This window comes from Hevea brasiliensis, chromosome 14 (genome assembly GCF_030052815.1).
Source record: "Hevea brasiliensis isolate MT/VB/25A 57/8 chromosome 14, ASM3005281v1, whole genome shotgun sequence".
NCBI classification, from domain to species: domain Eukaryota; kingdom Viridiplantae; phylum Streptophyta; class Magnoliopsida; order Malpighiales; family Euphorbiaceae; genus Hevea; species Hevea brasiliensis.
The window spans coordinates 78,688,967-78,707,738 of record NC_079506.1 but is presented as its reverse complement, the minus strand read 5'-3'; the positions used below and the strand labels follow the sequence as shown (position 1 = coordinate 78,707,738).

Below are 18,772 nucleotides of genomic sequence, written 5' to 3'. Positions count from 1 at the left end.
GGCTCTTGAGACAAAATGCATAAATAAAATTTTTATGATTGAATTTCAAATTCATAATAAATCCATTTTAAACGAAAAGGACAACTATCTTCATTATTAGGCTTTTTGTATTATAATGTATTTATCACATTAAGAAACCATATCTTATTTCATAAATTATAAAACAATGTGAAAACAAACAAAAATAGGAATCCATTAAAATATTTTTTAATATTTTATAATTAATATATTTAAAAAAATAATTTTTTCGATAATAATTTCAACTATTATGTTAAATAGGTCCTAAAATTATTTTTCAGAGAAAAAACACTATTTAAAGGCTATTAAAAAAATAGTTTAAGAGAAATTATTATGTTATTTTAATATTTTTATAATTAAAATTTATTAAATTTATTTTTTAATTACTTTTTGATATTCTTTAATTAGCATATTTAAAAAAAAAAATTCTTTCAATAACAGTCGCAATTACAATTTCAAATATACCCTTAATTTATTGGGCTATTGAATAATAATAAAAATAACAGAGTAGGTGTGCAAATATAAATTTGAAGAACATTTTGGCGTTTCCATTTGTTCTACCGGAGGACTCATGTTACCAATCCCTGCACTCGCATTTACGCAAATGTTATACTTGACGCATGTCAAATTATAATTGGAAATAAGACAAGACAGCACACATCGGCCAATATAGCCTTTGGCGATAGGCGTGACATGGCAGACAAATGTAAATCAAAGAAAGCGAGTATAGAAGTTTTATTACACATGAGCGACTAGGATTATTAGGTGGTGCCGTGTGATTGGAGGTGTGTGGTGGGGTTTAAAATGGTCAGTGAACAAGGGAACAGAGGAACGTGGATTTATCAGTTCATTCCTTTTCACTTGCCATTCCATAATGGAATAAAATCTCTCCATTCGTAATAATGCCAGCTTTTTTATTCACCCATCTTTATTTCGTTTTGTAGATCTGTCTAAATAGTGGGCTATACTTGGCTTGAAGAAGCGTTAATTAATAAAGTAGTACATTAATTATTGACAGCGTGTGTGTGATTTATATAAATTAGCATATTTTGATAAAATTATCATGTGTATGTGTATATTATTACTGAATCGTATGTGTACGTCGTCTGTTTTTGAAAGATAAAAAATTAAAATGCCTGAGAGGTGAGTCGATGTGTGCATGGTTGCTCTCCACACATGAGTCACGTACACGTGGTCCCCGTGTGGAGGACTGGTCCTTTGAGATTTCATATTTGTTGTGGATAGTGTGTGTATGACTTATATGGATTCGCATGCCTTGATAAGGAGAAATTATTAGGTACACCCGGTACATATACACCATCTCTCACAATCATGTGAGATTCACCTTTTATATTATAGGAATAGCTCACTTTTCTGTAAGAAATGAAGTAATATTTTTTAGTTCTCATGGTACATTTAATAATTAGCTCTTGATAAAATTTTCATAATTTTATCAAAGAGTATATTTTATTACTGATTCATGTGTACATATCTATCAATCATTGAAAGAAAAAAAAAACCCTAATTCTCTTCTTGGGATTCGTGTTTGCAGAGGCGCTCCAGTGATTACTTGCTTAATGTTTGCATATGATTGTGCTATGTTTCTGAGATCTAAGCCCCCCGATGAGGTAGGTGTATTGCATAAAGGCAATTGTCTGGTCAAAATGTGAATTTTTCAAAATCTGAGGTGTCATTTAGCTTTAATGTTGGCATTGAATTGATACAATAACTATTCTCTCCTCTTGGGGTTCAGGAAGTAGTTAAACCTAGTGCGTACCCGCAGAGGCAGAGTCAGAAAATATGTTTTTTAGGGGTCAATTTTATATTTTAAATTAATATATGTAAAAGAGTTTAAATAACTATATAATTTATTTTTCTGAAAAAGATTATATAATTTTTTAATAATTTAAATAAAAGTTTTGAGAAATACATAAAAGTATTTTTTGTTTAAATTCTATTAGATAGCATAAATAAGAAAAAAAATGCTCCTAAGTTATAATTATTATTTTAATATTTTAATGTATTAAAATAATTGTAAAATGTCTTAATTATTAAAATTTATTTTTTGAAATTAGTTTGTTAGTTAACATTATTTGAAATTTTAATTATTAAAAATATTATATATATATATATATTGATTTAAATATAATTGTTTACATATACTTAAAATTTACGAATTAAATAAATAACTTTACTAATAAAATTTTTAGTTTCGCAATAATATAATGTCAAATATAAAATTAATTTAAAAAATAATTAATTATACTTATTATTTATTTATTTTGATGGAATCAATGTTATATATTCAAATAATAATATAGTATAGTTAAACTAAAAACAAATTTTGAGAGTGCCAATATTATAAAAATTTATTAAATTTATGATGAGAAATTAAAAATAAATAAATATTTCACATTATTTATATCATAATAAACAATCAAAAAGTATTGGAGAAGCCAATGATTAAAATAAAATAAATTTTGTAAGAAGATACATATATGCATAAGGAATTTCGAGGAGGGTTGGGGGATCATGTCCTCAACTAGCCCCCTCCCTTCGCCCCTGCCTATCTGCATTTTCCTACCATTGTTGGTAAATCTAACAAAGTAATTTTCTTCAATGTTAAAAAATGGGTTTTTAATAGATTACAAGGTGGAAGACTAAATTTTTTTTATCTCTTTCGAGTACAAAATTGCTTATTAAATCTATTGCTTATGAAAATACCGAATTATATCATGCAGTGCTTTTGTTTATTGGTATCTTTATGTGAGGAGCTGAGATCTAATTAGTTAGTTTTGATAGTAACAGTGGTATTTGGAGAAGAGGTTGCATTTTTGCAATTGGAGAGCCTTGTGTAATACAAAAGAGGAGGGTGGTCTAGGGTTCAGGACTTGGAATGTTTTAATTTGGCTTTGATCGCTAAATGGGGCTGGAGAATTATTAATAATCCTTCTTCTCTTATAAGTAAAACACTAAAAAAAAAGTATATCTGTAACGTTGATTTCATGCAATCTCTTGTGGGGATCACTCCTGGTTTTACATGGCGCAATGTATGTTCAGGTAGAGAAGTTTTATTTAAAAGATTAAGTGCTTGTTTGGCATTAAATTTAGAAAGTATAAACTATTTTTTTAAATAAAAGTATTATTTTAAATGTTGTTGAAAAAAATAATTTAAAAAAAACTATTTTGTTATTTGAGTGTTATTATGATTAAAACTTATCAAATTTAATTTGTAATTATTTTTTAATACTTTCTAATTAGTATACTTAAAAAGATACTTTTCTCAATAGCAATTTTAATAGTAATACCAAACAGGCCTTAAGATAGCAGATGGAGTATAAATAAAATTTAGAAATACGTTTCTAAATAATGCACCAAAAAATGGCGCAAAGAATTACAACAGTCTTGAAATAAACTTGAAAAAAATTTCAAAAATGGAAGACGTACGTACCATTTATAAATATAAAATATTTTCTTTAAAATATTTTAATTCAAGTTTACAAACGGACAATGTAGCCGTTTCTACTTTAAAAATGAACAGTGTGCCCATTTCTAAATTCATGTCATTTATTTTCCTTTATAATATTTATATGAAAGTTAAAATGGAGATGATATCCATTTGTATGTTACAAACAAAAAATAAGTCCATTTGTAAATTCAAAGGTTATTTATTTTAATGTATAGTATTTATATGATAGTAATTTGCAAACAGAAATGTATCTGTTTATAATTTATAATTGGAAACTCATTTTGTTTGTAAATCCATAAATTATTTATTTTTATTTATAATATTTATGTAACACCCCTCCCTAAAAATATCTCATAATATTTTGTTGCATTACATGAGATACTATATGATATATAAGAAGTCTAGAGTTGAAAAATTTCGGCAATCAATCATCTCGAGGCAGACAAATATAAATAGAGAGTGGGAGATATTTCTCCTACCAACTTTCTCCCTTTTATGTTCTCTAGAGCCTTCCATTCTCCCCTCTTCTTTCTTTCATTTTCTCCCTTTCTCACGAACCCAACATAAATAATCCTAAGAGTTTTCCTAAGATCTTCTCCGTAAAGGCATGTTAACCTTTTTATTCTCCTTTGCTTAGAGGATGTGTTAAAGATTTGGAGGGATGACCAAATGGATGGAATCAGAGATTCAAGTGAGTTCTTTATCTTCTTCTCTTCTTCTTTGATGAATTAAAGTCATCAACTTAGAATCTAAAGTTAGATTAGTGAGTTAAAAGGGAAATAAAAATTCTAGGGTTTATGTAAATTATTGAATCTTGGATTAAATTGAGGAATTTAGGTTATTTGAGTTTTATCTTAGTTGTTTAGTGTTTGAAGTAGTTAAAAATGGTTAAAAGGAACTTCAAGAAGTTTGGTTTTGAGTTTGAGGGCTCAAAGATCTAATTTTAAAGCTGTAAGTTGAATTTTGGAAATCCCAGGTTCGACAGCTGAACTTGCACGTGTTAGGCAGTCGAATTTTAAGTGAATAGTGATGTAAACAATGCATGGCAAGTTAGGCAGCCAAACTTCAATGATAGGCAGTCGAACTTGCCCTGCCTGAGAATTTCAATTTTAATTAATTTTATCTATATCCTAAACTAAAAACCCTTCAAACCCTTTTCCTGTAGACTTGAGGATAGAACACCCAAAACCTAAAACTAAAGTTCCTGTATTGATACTACAACCATTAAAAATAGTACTCGAAGGCGAGTATGGATTACTGAGCAATGGACAATGAATCATAACCTAGGTCTGAGCTAATCTGAATAGCTCGAACATTCACTTCCATATTAAGAGTTACTCGCCCAAGCATGTTCTTTGATACTCAGATTACCTCAGAAGATAAAGATCCTGAGATATTCGCTGCAGCTACAGTCCTAACATTCATAAGGCTCTTAAGCAAAGTGGACTCCAAGTCCTAATTGATCACAAACTCCTAATCCTAATAGGAATCTACATTAAAGCGTACATAAAAGCCATTAGGTATGTACGTGAATCTAATTAAACCTATTCATTCACAGTCCAATTCCCATTACTAACTTAAGCATCAGAGTAGTAGTTAACTAATCCACTTGGTGTTTTCTCGTCTTATAGATCCAATACCCAAATCCATCATTTCATACATGTAGAAGAGGAGAACAACATCATTGGCACCGTTTGTGAGAAAGATTGTCCCAAAATCTTTTTCCCATCAATAAAAAAAATTCTTGATTATTATTTTTGTCCATTATCAAACCCACTATGGTCTCAAATTTGCCACCATTCATGGATCTACCACCACTCCTCATCAACCCTCCCACTAGTAATGGTACCACTATTGAAGATAATACCTCATCTCAACCTCCTATGACTTTCGAATAGTTGACACAATGCATTAAAGAATTAGAAACAGAAAACACTGGTTTGAAGAACTAGAATATTCAACTCGAAAATTGAAAAGCCCCTGAAAATAGTGCCGTACCAGATCCCAATAATGTCCAGCAACTAAAAAGCAAATAGAAGATGGACGATATTAAAGTCAACTTAGAATGAGGAATTATTGATTTGGGAAAAGTTAAGCGCCCCCAAATTCCAAATAAGTTATGATCCTGATGAGGATTTCGATGTAGGTGATTATTCTCTATTGTCATATGTAATTTGTCAAAGCCCTTCCTACCAAAGTTTAACCATCCTCTTTGGACAAATATGATGGCAGAACTAATCCAAGGAGTCACTTAGCCAATTTTAGAATAACCATGCAACTACAAAATTTGAACCATTTCATCTTATGTAGGGTTTTTCCATCAACCCTAATGGGACTCGCTTAAAAGTGGTATCAACACCTTCGTCCAAATTCAATTCCACTTTTTTAATACATGGTAGTTGAGTTTGAGCAAAGATCTATCACTTGCATCCCCCCTAAGAAATTATCATCTAACTTGCAGAAAGTCTGGCAAGACATTGGAGAGTCAACGTAGAGCTATATTGACTGATTTAATGCTGAGGCTATTTAGGTCGAGCAATTAAATCATGAAACTGCCTATGAAGCAATTAAAAAGGGGTCAATCAATGTAAAATTTATAGACTATGTCATAAAAAAACTCAGCTTGAAATTACTATAAGCTCATGGATTGTGCCTAAAAGTATATTCAGTAGATGATGAAAAGCAGTTATTGAAGCTAGACAAAGACATGAAGGTTGAAGAAAAGAAAAGTAGTCCAAATAATACTAAGAAAAAAATTGAGTAAGTCCTCCAGTGACAAGGATAGGGGGGTGAGACAAGTATAAGAATTATATGCCTTTGAGTGAGTCTCACTCCAAAATAAGGAATGAATTAAATACCTCAAGAGGCTAAATCTAAGGACCACAGACAGAAGGAATCAAAACAAGTTTTGCATATTTCACGATGATTTTGGCCATAACACTGATGACTGCAGATAGTTAAAAGTTGAAATTGAGAGATTAGTAAGGGACAACACTTTAAGGCATTTCACTCACAACACTCAGGCCGATCATGATAGAGATTGTAAAGCAAGGTTGGAACATAGGCTAAGACTGGGCAAAGATAAAGAGCCCATTAGCACAATCAATGTAATAGTACGAGGACATAATTCGGCCAAAACAAAAAGAAAAAGAAGTAAACAAGCAAGTAACTTGGACATAGTCCTAGCAGTCGAGACACTATATCAATTGCCCATAACTTTTGGCAAAGAAGATGATAAAGTAACTCACCCCCATTCTGACCCTCTGATTATTGGTATCCAAATGAATAAGTATGTGGTGAAATGAGTCTTAATTAATATGGGGAGCTCAGTTAATTTAGTTACCCAAGATGTGTATGTAAAACTTGGTCTTCAAGAAAAAGATCTATCAAAAGTCCCTTATCCTTTTAATGGGTTTGGGTGATAAATACGTCCCTATACTCAACACTACAAATATAACCATTGTTATTAGGGATGAACAATTTAAAAGGAAGATGTATGCTAAGTTTATGGTGGTTGATATTTTTTTTTTTCCGACAATGCAATTTTGGGAAGGCTAGTACCGAGTAATCATGGCATTGTTATAAACATGGAGATGTTATGCTTAAAGCTTCCAGTAGTTGAAGGAGTAGCAATTGCTCATGGGAGTAAAAAATCTACCTAGGAATGCTATAGACAGTCGACTAAAACAATCTCCCAACTCTCTAATTGAGTTGTTGGAAAAACCAGAGGACATGATAAATGCTGAACCTGTTGACGAAGTCAGTGAAATTGAATTAGATAATGGAAAGAAAGTCAAACTCGGATCAACACTTGAAGGGCCGAGTAAGAAAGCAGTAATCCAAGTACTAAAGTCCAGGATGGCAACTTTTTCCTGTACACTAGAAGATGTGAAAGGTGTAGACCCAAAAGTCATGACACACAGGCTGAATGTCGACCCAGCAGTCAAGCCTGTATAGTAGAAGAAAAGAAGTTGACTATTGATAGATAGAAAGTAGTCATGGATGAGGTTGACCAAATTAAGGAAGGTAAGGCTAATCAAAGAAGTGCAATACCTAACTTGGGTGATAAATGTTGTCCTAGTAAAGATGGTTAATGGAAAGTGGAGGATGTGCGTGGACTTCACTGATTTGAATAAGGCCTGTCTAAAGGATCACTACCTGTTCCCAACAACAGACCACTTGGTAGATGCCATAGTAGGACATGCGGTCTGCTCATTAGTAGATGTCATTTCTCGTTATCATCAAATTCTCATGGAGCTGAGTGACTCTGAAGAAATAGCCTTCATCACTGACAAAAGAGTGTTTTGCTACAAGGTGATGCCTTTTGGACTTAAAAATGCAGGGGCGACCTATCAAAGATTAGTTAATGGGATGTTCAAAGAGCTGGTTAGGAAGATAATTGAGATGTATGTTGATGACATGATAATGAAAAACAAAAGTTGGAGGACCATGCATGTAACATTACTGAAGCCTTTGATATATTATGATAATATTATATTATATAAGAAAAATTTACATAAGAAAAAAAATTAAATTATGAGTATATACAATAATTATAAACATGCAACACATACTTAATAATCTTATTAAAATATAAAAATATTTATACATACGTGATATAAATACATATAATTAATTTAACATTGTAACCAAATAAATGAAAAATATTTTCATATTTTCTTAGAAATCAATTTCTATGAAAAATATTTTCTATATATAAGTTATTTTTCATGAAACAAACGGAGTTTTAGTTAGAAAAATTAAATAAATTGCAATAACATTTGTCTATATGAATAAAATTATTAAAATTAGAAAATATGAGAAAAAGTTTTTTTTTTTTTTTAATGATTACATATATATATACATCGATGGTGGGAAAAAATACACATAAATGAGTCAGAGTTTAAATTCTCAACCAATCAAAACCAATTATATATACATATATAAAAACAACAAATTGATAGAGAAGTAGATATAAGCCTTTATTCTCCATAAAAATCTAGAATACAATTTCTCTCTCTCTCTCACTCATTTTATTATCTTTGCTGGCTATAGATAAATGATAATAAATATTTGTCCTACAAAAAGTCAAAAGGACAACACTGCTCTGGTTTATTTTTCGTTTCCAACATTCAGTTTCCTGGATTCCAAGAAATTCTTATTCTTATGTTCACACGATGTAATGTATTCCATAAAACTTGCAAAATCTGTATCTTTGTAAAGCTTTGGACTGTCCTCGTTGATGAGTTTCGGAGACGGTCGAATCTTTCTGCTGGAAGGTAAACTGTGCAATGAAGCAATGGAGATTCTAGACTTTGCGTGATTGACAAGAACCCTATGAAGTACGCTTTTGTATCTCCCATTGCTAAATATCTGCCCACAAAATATAAAACAGTTGATTAATATACATATTTAATTAGCTTTTGAAAGGTAGTAAACCCTATATGTGCAAAATTTTTGTTTAAACCCGATTTATCAAGAATTCAAAACATAAATATATATTATTTATACATTTATTAAATCAATTTTGTCATATATTCTGCATTTTTAGTCTATAACGAATCAGGTGTAAAAAAGAAAAAAAAAATCTGTTTATGAAATCACATGAAAATTCCTATAATGACTGGTCCATATCATACAGTAACAACATGCATATTTGCATGAAAGAAAGGCTTGCTATCAAGGCGAGCTAGGAGATTGAGTTAATGGGATAAAAAAAAATTGTTTTGCTCAATTAAAAGAAAAAAATATTATATATAATAATAAATTATCTATTAAAAAAATGCATTTAAATTATTAATATGTAACAATAATTAAATAGAAAAATTATTTCATAAAATAATATCTTTAAAATGTTGTTGTCCTCTTCCTACTCATATTAGAAATTAACCAAAAAAAAAATTGAGCGGGTCAAATTGACCCACTAACCTGTTTCTATATTTACTTATATTATAGATTTTCTTTTTTTTAAATTCAGTGACGTCAATTGACTCCACTTAAGTACACATATAGCTCTGCCGATAGATATATATATATATATATATATATATATATATATATATATATCTTTGCACTAATTTTCGTGCATCGAGACTAGGTCTACTTTTCGAGCACAGGAAAAATTACCCTGAAATTTTCCTCAACGAAGTCACACAAAGAATGAGGGCTTCTAATGTCAAGTAGTTTAATGAACTAACCTCAAGATGATCACCCACGTTAATGACAAAAGAGTTAGGAATGGGTTCCACGGTTACCCATCTCCCTTGGTGTTGAATTTGAAGACCCTTAACTAATTCATCTTGAAGAAGCAGTGTAAGGAAGCCATAGTCAGAATGGGGTGGCATGCCAAGAGTTAGATCAGGTTCAGGACATGAAGGGTAGCAATTCAACACTATGATTTGGCTTCCATCTTCAAATTCATTTAAGTAACTATCGTTTTCAGGACCACTTTTGTTGTTTTCCACAAGTCCTAAACTCTCCAGGATTGCCTCCACAAGCATCATATACAAGAATTTTGTTTGTTTAGAGTAGTTAACCGCTGCTTCCCTGTTAATAAATAATAATATTCAACGACAATTAACAATTACAGAAAATGGAAAAACAATTGACACTTTCAATTAAATTAAATAATTAATCTATACATTTCTATATACATGCATGTACATACTTTATTTTAATATATAGACAATGTTAAAACTATGCGCAAATTGAACTAACTAAATTGGTACACTAATCATTAAAAAGATAGCTCTATCATCAATCCAATTCAAGATATAAACATTTGAGTCTTGTTTATTTTAAATGCGACTCCTATCATACATGTTTTGTCTTAGTTCATAATAAATCAAGAGTATCATTTTAGTTGCATGTGTTTGAGAGAGAGAGAATAAAGGGAAATATATAAGACCTTAGTTCTGAAGGAGAGGAAGGCCAAAAAGGAAGAGTTTCAGAGAGGGGATGGCAATTAAGCTTTAAGAAATCTCTCCAGCAAAACACCCTATCTTTGTTCTGGTTGAAACTCGTTCCATATCTTGCAGGTGAAAACATGTCTTTGGACATGTATTTGGATCTCTTCTCAAAAGGGAGCTCAAAAAATTTCCTACCCTCTTGAACCATACTACTTGTAGCTTCACTTGAAATGCCATGGTTTATCAACTGCATAATCAATCCCAAAACAAACACTAATAAGTTTTTTCGAGTAGGGGGATTGGGAACTCAAATATAGGTATGCCAAATATGCCTTCAGCAACCGGATTAAGCATGCAGGCCACTAATAAGTTAGAAAGTAACACTAGCAGTATGTTAATAGTGCATGTGTTCTTACAAAGTACCTGGAAGAATCCATATTCTTCACAAGCTCTGGAAAGAGATTGGAGAGCTTGAACTCTGTTTGAGCCTTGTAATTGTGCAAAATCGATGACTGGTAAACTGAGATCATGATCATTAGAGAAGTTACCATCCTTGTTCCCTGTATTAGGACGTTCCAGTACTGGTAATATGTATTTTGTAGGAACTTTCGTTATCCCTCTTTCGCAGAGATACTTCACTCCTTTATGATACTGATGATCTTCTTCATCAGGACGATGGAGTACAGCACCCACTGCATGAGACATATGGGTAGGTAAGAAATTGACAGAATGTGATAGAGAAGAAGAAATTAATGGGTAGAAACTTGAAGAGAAGATGGAGAAAGAGAGATGTATATATAGGGAGTGGCAGTTGCAAGTTTTTGGAGAAAAAACCAGCTTTGGTTTTGGGGAAAAAAATGGATTTGCATAGCCACAGGTTACATTTTAATGCAACCAAAAACGACCGTTGAATTGGCTTTAGTCAATACACCTACAAGGCTGGTGGTGGTGGCGTTCGACTCTGGAAATTTAAGTTTCCACATCATTTCCTCATCGGCGTCCCCCATGCCCCAACTACAATTATATATATATATATATATATATATATATATATATATATATATATATATATATATATTTCGCTTTTAAAAAAATTAGGATTATATAAAGAAAATTTTTTATTTAGATTTAATCTATTATAAATTTAAAATTAAAAAAATAGATAATTTAACTCATATGTAAAATATATCGATAACATTCACATATTTTTATTTTTATTTTAAATATATAATAAATCAAATTTAAATAAAATTTTTTCTTTTAAAATCTTAAATTTTATAAGAATTGAATTGAATTTTTTTATTAATTCTCATATTTAAAATAAAATAACTTAAATGTTTTAATTTAAAAAAAATTATTTTGACAGAAAGAGAAATAAGTTTTATTATGTGAGAATTCAATTGAATACTATTTTTTATAAATGATTTATTTCAAACAAAATCAGAGTGGTAGATTTTGACTCATTTTATCGATTCAACTTAAATGTATTTTCATAACGATTAATAATTTATTTTAATTTATAAAAAATTTAAAATGTGTGAAACTTGTTTGGCCTGAGGTTTTAAGAGTCTCATATTGCAGCCTGCTTCGATATCATGTGAAAATTAATCTAACATAGAGAATGCTGAAAATTACCAACATAATTTAGTTGGTTGAGCTCAGAGTTGATTCTACCAAAGCTTAAGCCAATTTGGTTGGGCTCCCCTTTCTATATATTCACTTTCAATTTTTTTTTTGTTATTTTTCAGTGTGGAACTCCAACATTCCTCTCACAAGTACAATTGGTAGGCTGAGCAGAATTCAGTTTAAACCGAAAAATTGAACTGAACTGAGTCAATTCGGTTCAATCGGTTCGGTTTTAAAATTTAATTGGTTTGATTTTACATTATAAAAATTTCGGTTATTTCGGTTCGGTTCGGTTTTGAAGAGAAAAAATTGGTCAAACCGAACCAAATCAAATAGTAATTTATATATTCAAATCAAACTAAATCGAACTGAATCGATTTTTAAATTGATTTATTTTTACTGGAAATTTATGAATTATATTTAATTATATATATTAATTATTTAATTTCATTGAATAATGGTTATTAGGTTCAAAACAAAGTCAAAATTAGACAAATTAGACTAAATAACTTGAAAATCAAGTCTAAATTAAAAAATCAATAAAAAATTAAAACTGAAATAGAGTGGTTCGGTTCGATTCGATTTTTCACCTATTTTTGTTCAGTTCGGTTTTTAAAATTTAAAATTCAATTTTTATAATTTAATTCGGTTTGATTCGATTCGATTCGAACCAAATGCTCACCCTAGCAATTGGACCGGACTAGACTTAAATTTTTTAGGTTCAGTTATCACTTAAACTACAAAGTACATGCAGTGACCAATTTAAATTTTCTTTTATGACTTAATTTTATGGATCTATTTTTTTTATTAGCCCATATATCACCTGGGTCTGGCTTGCTGTGGCAATGATTAGCAAAGTTAAGGATTTTATCATCGATCAACATGATCTAAATCGAAATTAAATCCTTTTAAATGATGCTAAATGCTTTAAATTTTGATTTAAAAATTAAATGAGTAAAATTATTTTCTTTAAGAAACTTTAATATTAAATTCGTTTTGTATAATCATATGATAACTAAAATTAACCAATAATAATACGTAAAATTTCATCTAACTCAACTCGTTTATCACCTCTGACAATTTATTGAGATCAAGTCTAACATCTGCATAGTGGGATCAAATTTAATAATTTTTATATAGATAAAATTTACAAGCAGTAGACTAATTCAGGGCTAAGAAAATTCTATTTTGTTTCAATCGCATTCATAAAAAAGGAAAAAAAATCTCTAAAAATGAATAAAGAATTTTGTTCTTAGGTTTGATTTTGCTGACCCCATTTAAAAATGGATTGAATTTGAGATTTGACCATTCTAGACTTAACTTGATAAAAACTATTAAATAAATTTTTTAATACTATTTTTATTCAAAGTTCAAATCCGAAATTTCATTGACTCTAATATTATTAACTTAAAACTCATTAATTTTAATTTTAAAATTCTTGTTTTGGTATAATTAGCTTTGATTGGGCATAATTTTAGAGATGATTTCAATATTACTTCATCAAAACTCATAGTTCAAACTCAAAATTCCATTTATTTCATGGAAAATAACTAATAAATGAAGAATGCTTTCTATAGAAATTATTTTTTAAGAAAATGTTTTCCATAAAAATATTTTTCATTATTTAGTTGTAATGTTAAACTAATTGTACGTATTAATGTCATATATATGTGTTTTCACATTTTAATAAGATTGTTAGAGTCCAAAAAATAACTTTCTCTTTTAAAAAGAAAAAAATCTTTTTTCTTAAAAATAGTTAAATTTTTCTTTTCACAAAGAAAATATTTCAACAATTTTCTGAGTGCTTCAAACATCAACGAATACAGAAAATAAATGGAGCTTAAATTTTTATTAAAAATTTAAATTATTTGAAACTTCACGATGCGTCATCACTGAGTTAAAACTTATCGATCTTTCAAATGGCAAGTAAGACCATACTAATAACAACAAATATTGATGATAATTCCATGTGCCCTTGGCCCTTATGTCTCTCTTCTCTGTGGGTACGTGTGGGTCTTTTTAAGTTCCGTCTGACGACTCTTAATAGATAGCAACAACTATAAGACATTAATGGACAGAACAAGGCGTTCATTAGCTTTATTTCATTTCAGTTGCAAGGAACACGTAGCTATATCATTTTCAAAGTATACATCTTGAATTGGCCACATCTAGAAATTTTGAATCAAATATCAACCATTCTCCCCTCTCTTTCTCTTTCCTTGACCGCATCAAATTTTTTTTCCAAGAGGACAAAGTTTTAATAACGGTATCTAATATAAATTCAATATTATATGAAAATAAATTTAATAATTATTAAATTAATAATTTATATTGAAATTTGTGCAAAATCAATTAAAATGTGTATAATTATATGAATATAAATATAAATATATATTTTGTCTAATAGTTATTAAATTTATTTTCACACGAAATTGAGCTTATAATTGACGTGGTGTGCAAATTAATATCGGGCTTCAAAATCTACGTTTTCCAATTTTTTTTATCAATCTAATTATCGAGGTAATTTTGATTATAATACAATTGCAAAAACATAGTTTAGTATTAAATAGTTCATTAGCCTAAATGGAAATCATTAGAGTGGGAAAGTGACCAACTGGTTTTCTTTTTCTTGTGAAAACTTCATACCAATTCAAACGGAACAATTCTGATATTAAAATTGAATTCAATATTATTTGAAACTTTGATTAATCCATTAATTTAGATTAGTTAATTTGTTTATACACTAAGCTCCATTTGTTTCGTGAGAAATAACTTATATATGTAAAATATTTTCATAGAAATTGTTTTCTAAGAAAATATTTTCTATTGTTTGGTTGCAATGTTAAACTAATGATATGTATTTATATCATGTATGCATAATTGTTTTCATATTTTAATAAGATTGTTAAAGTTTTGAAAATAACTTCTTCTTTTCAAAAGAGAAAATTATTTTCCTTAAAAATAATTTAGTTTTTCCTTTGACTAGAAAAATTTTTTTTCGTTGACTCATTTCTTGAATGCCCTCAATGCAAGAAAATATAAAAAATATTTTTTAGAAAATTATTTTTCACAAAACAAATAGTAAAATAAGAAATACTTTTAAAATTAATCTAAGAAAACAATATATATATCCAAACCAATATATAAAGGTACTGTGCATGTCTTCTTAATATGCAAAGATTTGTTGAAGATCGTTTATTTGTAACTAGTTGATACTACTTGAACAAAATATCCAAGAAAGGATGGGTTGGACACTTGGGCAACTGACCCATATCAAGAAGGTCCATCAGACTTGGTCACTATTGCGTACTTGTATAATTGAGTGAGAATCCTAGCCTAAGAGGGATTCTAACAAATATCTTCTCAAGATATTTGGACTCCCAGTCCTATCATAACACAAAATCTTACTCCTAGTAGGAGTCTACTCGATGCCTATAACTTATCTTACTTTTTCATCTTATTCTTTTTTCTACAGTTCTCATTATTGACTTAAGCATCAGAGAAGTTGCCAAAGTCAACACACCCCATGTTCTTCTTCCTCTCGCAGATCCATAACCCGTGGAGATCTCAAATAGCATCACTGATAAATTTCTAATGCACAAGATCATAATAGAGTGGTAAGTGTAAATCAATTGCATTATTTTATGTAATAGCTATATCCATGAGACTCAAAGTGATAAATGGGTACGTGATATTACCCACTCAAAAGTCCAAGTCAAATTTGTCAAACTCGACCAATGTGGTAGTCATAGTAGTCAAATTTGTCCAAGCATGATAGTCAAAAGTATGGTAATTGAACCGAACAATATACGGATTGGGCAACCACATTCGCTCACCTAGCAGGGTGAACGAAGGATTTTACTGAACAAACAAGCCAAGGATAGGATAAAAGCATGGACCTCATTAGTCAAGCGATAATCATGATAAAAATCAAGTAAAAGTGGTCTTTACAAAGGAAATTTCAAAGATTCGGCCAAGATCAAAGCAATGACTACTTTCTAAAAACCTATAAATAGCACAGGGTGAACTAGAAATAGGTACGCTTACTATCTTTATAATTCTTTGTTACTAAAGAATTTTCTAATCTCTTTCTAAAGAATTAGATCTTTAACTTGAGTGTCGGAGTGGCCTACTAGAAGGCCATCCATCTCATCCCTTTTTCTTACTATAGGTCTACATGTCATCAGGGTCAAGACTACAAAGACCACCAGTAGCATCAGTGGAGCCATCTGTGGGGAACCATAAATCACCAGCTGAAATATTTACATCTGAGATCACCTCTTTTTCTCCATAACATTCTCTCTTCTTTACTATCAATAGTCTTTAAGTTCTTGAACCTAATCATTCTCGTAATTTTTTGTATTTTTTCTCTTTAATGGCTGCAGATTCAAGGACCCCAAGCAAGGGCATCATCTCTGTCAACCTTACGTTAAGAGGAGATCTTCTAGTACTGTCCTAGGTCCCAAATATGGCCTCGCCCACCATCCCTTCCCATACGCTGAATCCATCACACAACATGACCCCAGATCAATAAAACCCTTCTAAGGAAGGGCACCAGATCTAATTTTCTAGCGCATCTAGGAGATAGAGGCTCAGATTTCATTCCTCAAAGGTTTGATCCCAGGGACACTTGCCCTAGAAATAGGAAGAATCATAGAAGCAAACCCATATGGAATAAAAGGAAAAACACAGGAAGCCACTCGGTCAACAAATAACAACTTAGGGAAAAAGAACAGTTGAGACTTAGTGAGCGAACAAGAGGAGCAGTTCAATGAATCACCAAGCCCACAGATAAATTGGGGGTTGGTAAGAGCAGTACAAAAATACTAGAACTAGGTCGAGGAAGAAGACATCAGCATGGGGGATGAATCTCCATTGTCCAGGCCAATCCTAGCTGAACAGTTCCCAACAAAATTCAAATTGCCCATCCTCAATAAATAAGATGGGACAACAGATCCGAGGAGCCATGTGGTGAACTTTTGAACAACCATGATGCTCCCAAACATGAATGACTATCACTTGTGCAGAGTATTTACTATAACATTGACTGGCTTGGCATAAAAATGGTACCGACGCCTCAAGCCCAGATCGATCTAGAATTTCCATCAGCTCACCATCGAGTTTAAGAATAAGTTTGTCTCTTCCATACCTCCTAAGAAGCTGTCTTCTGATCTTCAAAAAATAAAATAGTATGAGGGAGAGTCATTGAGAGACTACATTGCTCATTTCAACACCGAGTCAATACAAGTAGAAAACTTAAACCATGGAACAACACGTGAAGATTTAAAAAACGAGACAAGAAATATTAAATTTTTAGATTCACTCATAAGAAACCCTATAGCAGATTATTACCAATTAATGCAGAAGGCCCAAAAAGACATTAGATTAGATGACGAACGACAAGCCCTTAGAGAAGAAAGGAGGACTGGGCAGAACAGTGACAAAAAATAAAACAAAAAGAACTATAGTTTGGATCAAACTTACCATTCAAACAGGAACGAAGAGCGAAACAGAATGAGATTCCACAACTATATGCCTTTCAACAAGCCCAGATCCTGAGTACTTATGTGGATCCAAAAATGGAGAATAGGTTAGGTGGCTGAAGAAACTGAACCTGGATATTACAGGTAAAAGAGATAAGGGAAAATTTTATAGGTTTCATGAAGATCATGGCCATACGACCGATGAATGCAGACAGCACAAATATGAAATAGAGTGACTTATCAGAGATGGTCGACTCAGAAAATTCACCAGAGATGATCAGGATGAAAGAAGAAGACTTGCTCCTAGAAATAAGGATATCACGCTAGAAAAAGATGAGAGCCTGATCGCAGTGATCAATTGATAGCTGGGGGATAAAACACAAGTAAAATAGGCAACAAGAGGCCAGCTAAACCAAGTGATAGCCAAGCAATCCTTTTCATCGATAGGAATGAATTAAGTAGAGGAGCAATCACCATAGGATCGAGCGACAATGAGGTAAATCAACCACACACTGACCTTTTAGTTGTGTCTATACAGATCAACATACAGTTCAACGAGTACTAATTAACACAGGCAGCTCGATCAATCTTCTCACAAAGGAAGTAGTGGAAAAGCTTAGATACAAAGCAGAAAACCTAACCAAAGTCATGTACCCCTTGGTCTACTTGGGAGACAAAGTAGTATCGTTCCTCAGAACTGTGAATCTCGCCATTATATTAAGTGACGAAAGGCACAAAAAAGAAATTTACACAAAATTCGCAGTAATTGACATTCCTCTGTCCTATAACATTATCCTCAGTTGATCGATCTCAAATGACAATGACATAGTAATTAACATGAAATGGCTATGCATGAAGCTACCAGCCTCAGGAGGCATAACAGTGGTGCGGGGAAGCTAAAAATTAACAAATGCTATAAAAAATTAATAGAGGTAGTAACAGAAGTAACCCTGCTAATTGAAGTGCTCAAAAAATTAGAAAGTCAAATCTTACTCGAACCAGTTGATTCAATAACAGAAGAACAACTAGATGAAGGAAAGAAAATACGCCTTGGAACAACACTTAGTGGAGCAAGCAGGGAGATAGTCATCTGAATGCTAAAAAATAGGATAATTTACATGGAAAGCGAAGGACATCAAAGGAGTAGATCCAATAATAATAACCCATAGGTTGAATGTCGATCTAAAGCCAAACCAGTCCAACAAAAGAAAAGGCACTGAGAACTAAAATGTCAGCGGGTAACTGAAATAAAAATTAAAAAATTGTTG

The 18,772-nt window shown here is 31.1% G+C and overlaps 1 protein-coding gene across 1 annotated transcript; it reads right to left on the bottom strand.

Annotated features, from left to right (window-relative positions):
* Window positions 1-8,444: 8,444 nt before the first annotated feature.
* Window positions 8,445-11,233, bottom strand: LOC110662378 (probable 2-oxoglutarate-dependent dioxygenase SLC1). Its single transcript, XM_058133369.1, has 4 exons — window positions 10,819-11,233; window positions 10,395-10,642; window positions 9,685-10,033; window positions 8,445-8,860 (listed from the first exon to the last, which is right to left on the bottom strand). The coding sequence occupies exons 1-4, from the start codon at window positions 11,098-11,100 to the stop codon at window positions 8,600-8,602; spliced, it is 1,140 nt and encodes a 379-aa protein (XP_057989352.1). The 5' UTR covers window positions 11,101-11,233; the 3' UTR covers window positions 8,445-8,599.
* Window positions 11,234-18,772: the final 7,539 nt, after the last annotated feature.

Excerpts from the sequence above, each read along its gene's own strand:
- LOC110662378 (XM_058133369.1), bottom strand. The coding sequence starts at position 11,100 with ATGTCTCATGCAGTGGGTGCTGTACTCCATCGTCCTGATGAAGAAGAT. Across the intron at positions 10,643-10,818 it reads AAGAATATGGATTCTTCCAG|TTGATAAACCATGGCATTTC; the intron begins GTACTTTGTAAG and ends TTGATTATGCAG. Across the intron at positions 10,034-10,394 it reads TCCTCTCCTTCAGAACTAAG|GGAAGCAGCGGTTAACTACT; the intron begins GTCTTATATATT and ends ATTTATTAACAG.